Source organism: Carya illinoinensis, chromosome 15 (genome assembly GCF_018687715.1).
Source record: "Carya illinoinensis cultivar Pawnee chromosome 15, C.illinoinensisPawnee_v1, whole genome shotgun sequence".
Lineage (NCBI taxonomy): Eukaryota > Viridiplantae > Streptophyta > Magnoliopsida > Fagales > Juglandaceae > Carya > Carya illinoinensis.
In genome coordinates this window covers 20,545,480-20,548,655 of record NC_056766.1, presented here as the reverse complement: position 1 = coordinate 20,548,655, position 3,176 = coordinate 20,545,480, and the positions used below count along the sequence as shown (strand labels likewise).

Genomic DNA, 3,176 nt, shown 5'->3' with positions numbered 1-3,176 from the left:
TTCAAATCAAACAGCAACGTTCCACTTATATATTTTTTTCATTTGTTTTTAATAAAACGACGCCATTTGGTTTAATACCAAATGACATTGTTTTAAAAAATTAAGTGTATTTAATCGGTCGATTGAGTGGCCCAGTCTGATCCAGCTTCAAACCTAGACTGAATCGTTGAATGCCAGTTTCTTCAATTTGCCACTGTACGTCGACCTATTCTCCACTGGTTCCGATCAGTTTCCTGACTTGACTAGTCGATTCTCGTCAGTGGCAGCTAGCGTCATCGATTTCTATTCACCCCTAGCTCCATCTTGTAGATCCAACTTGTTGGATTGTCCATGTCATTATACCTTTGGAAATCTAACTTGGCCAATTTGGGTACTGCCAAGTTGTATCCTCCATCATGATTCCTTCTGTTTCTGTTTCTCGACCCCAAACCTTCTGCATTACCCATACTCTTGCTGGCCAATGAATCTATCTTTGCACTTGTCTCCTCAAACTTTTTCATGAGGCGTTCCATAATGTTTCCAAAGTTTGCCATTTGTTGCTTCAAGCGTTCAACTCGAGGATCCGCCATGACCTGGTCTTATGCCAAAGTCTTATAGGCTCTTGAGACAGAGCAAGTTACTTGTGGGTCTAAGGAAAATATTGTCGGATCATTCTTACGTGCCTTCCCTCTTACGTGCCTTCCTTATGGTGGGTTCATCGAAATTCAAATTGTGGGTTTAAGAGGAACCACCCGCCTCTGTAGACAACCAAAGTTGGGAATAATTTTTTGAATGATCTTATTGATGGCAAACGTAAATTCCTATAATATATTCCCTTATTCAAACAATCAAATATATGGAATATATGACTAATTGATAGACTTCCTTACAAGACAAGATTACGTAATGCAATATATTCTAGTCATAGTTGCCTTGTATGTCTCCTTCCTTATTTGGCTTCTATAACAATTGGTGCTTGGATATGGTGGCCATGAATTCTCAAAGGAATGACAGTGAAGAAGAGTGACTTAAGAGTGGGTATCGAATGGAAAAGGGTGTGAAAGTACAAAGGGAGTGATATGTGAAGATGGGAACAGTAGCTTTGAGCTGAAGAAGGGGACGGGTCTTGTGGTGACAAAGGCAATGGCGACCTTGATCCAAAAAATATGATATATTTCAGGAAGAAAGATGAGAGGGTAGGGGATGATGTGGTCTAGTAGGAAGTATAAGAGAGTTCTGCAGTGTGAAGGTCCCACTTAATGGAACGACACCATTTTCACAATTAATGAAACGATGCGTTTCTAAATTGTGTGTGGGCAGTCCCCAAATATAAAATTTTTCAATCTCTAATTGATAGATATCCCTGTAATACTTTTTATACTTCAAATTATGTTTATTTTTTATTTTTTGCATTATATATTTCAACATACATCATTAAAAAAATTATATAACAATTTTACATATTTTAATAATAATTCGTCCCCCCAAAGATCAATGTCTAGATCCACCAGGGGATGGAAATATGGACAAGATTGATACTTGACCTGAAAGAAAAATACTGTGTATAATTATTTATTTAATTATCCTTTCAAATAGTTCTTTAATGTGGGATCAAAGTAAATTTTTATTTTATTTTTTTAGGCAAAGTAAATATTAATCTTACATTACTGCCATTTATTTTCAATTAATCAATATAATTATGTCAAGTTATTAAAAATTATTTCAAATTAATATAATTTTATTAAAAATATAAATATAAAATAACTTTAACTTATGATTGAATAGCACCACATGAAATCTTGAGCAGCATTAATATAAAGTATATTTTAAAAAAAAAAATTAAATGAAAGTCTTACACTATACATTTTTATTTAATAAATATATAATTTAATATTTTTATTCTTTTAAATATAAAAAATAAAAATAATAAATTATGCTGTATAAAAATTACTTAATACATTTCTAAATCCTGCAAAAGAAAGAAAGAATTCGAACAAAAATAATACTTTCCACGTCATTCTGGAATTGCATCGTGACTTCATACGACGGAACCTTCTGGAGCCTTCCAATCTCTCCCATGTCCCTCTAGAACTTTCCCCTTCTCTCCAGCGCCCCAACACTATAAATCACCGGAAGCACCTGACCTTTCTTCTCAGAGAAGTTCGATCGATTCAATTTCAAAAATTATCCAAAAACTCGTCTAGCATTTCGTTTGTCAGTGACGAAACCAGCTAACTTAGAAGAGAGAAATGGATTTCAGAATCATGGGTGTGGATTCTCCACTGTTCTCCACCCTGCAGCAGATGATGGACCTGGCCGATGACACCGACAAGTCGTCCTTCAACGCTCCTACACGCACCTACATGCGCGACGCCAAGGCCATGGCTGCCACTCCCGCCGATGTCAAGGAGTACCCAAGCTCCTACGTCTTCATCATCGACATGCCCGGGCTCAATTCCGGGGATATCAAGGTCCAGGTAGAGGACGACAATCTGCTCGTGATAAGCGGCGAGAGAAAACGGGAGGAGGAGAAAGAGGGAGCCAAGTATGTGAGGATGGAGAGGAGGGTGGGCAAGTTCATGAGGAAGTTTGTGCTGCCTGAGAATGCCAACACAGATGCTATCTCTGCTGTTTGCCATGATGGCGTGTTGACTGTGACTGTGGAGAAACTTCCGCCTCCAGAGCCCAAGAAGCCAAAGAAAATTGAGGTTAAGCTTGCGTAGGTGGTTGGTGATGGGTCTTGGGTGATTCGATGGGGTTTGCCCATTTACTTGGATTATGGGAATAATCAAGTATTTTGTCTTTCGTGTGTTCTGTCTTTGCTTGCAAGTGGATTTTGTCTTGTATCATTTGTAGGATTTCCAGTCATTGTCCTTAACGGTTTGTGGTAAGAGTATGGTTCTTACCAATGAAGAATGTGATATATACTATGATATTGATATCCAACAGCCTTTTCTTTTCTTTTTTCTCTTTTTTTATTTTTTTATATTTTTTTGGTATAAATCTTATCCGGATGTATCAATCGGTTTTCCTCTTTTTCTTTGTAGTGCCAACAACCGAATTCCTTCAGAAGCAGGGGCTGCTCTGTTCGGTTTCGGGTTAAAATTTTGGGTAAATGGAATATCAAGCACAAACCCAAGAAGCTTAGAGATTACCCGACTGGGAACCTGAAATTGAGGAGAAGGGGATGTTCAACC

At 37.6% G+C, this 3,176-nt stretch overlaps 1 protein-coding gene across 1 annotated transcript; it reads left to right on the top strand.

Moving 5' to 3' along the window:
* The first annotated feature begins 2,068 nt into the window (after positions 1–2,068).
* LOC122295695 (17.9 kDa class II heat shock protein-like) lies at positions 2,069–2,940 on the top strand. Its single transcript, XM_043104781.1, has one exon. The coding sequence runs from the start codon at positions 2,229–2,231 to the stop codon at positions 2,700–2,702; it is 474 nt and encodes a 157-aa protein (XP_042960715.1). The 5' UTR covers positions 2,069–2,228; the 3' UTR covers positions 2,703–2,940.
* Positions 2,941–3,176: the final 236 nt, after the last annotated feature.

What these genes read in the sequence shown, in the direction of transcription:
- LOC122295695 (XM_043104781.1), top strand. Translation starts at nt 2,229, where the DNA reads ATGGATTTCAGAATCATGGGTGTGGATTCTCCACTGTTCTCCACCCTG.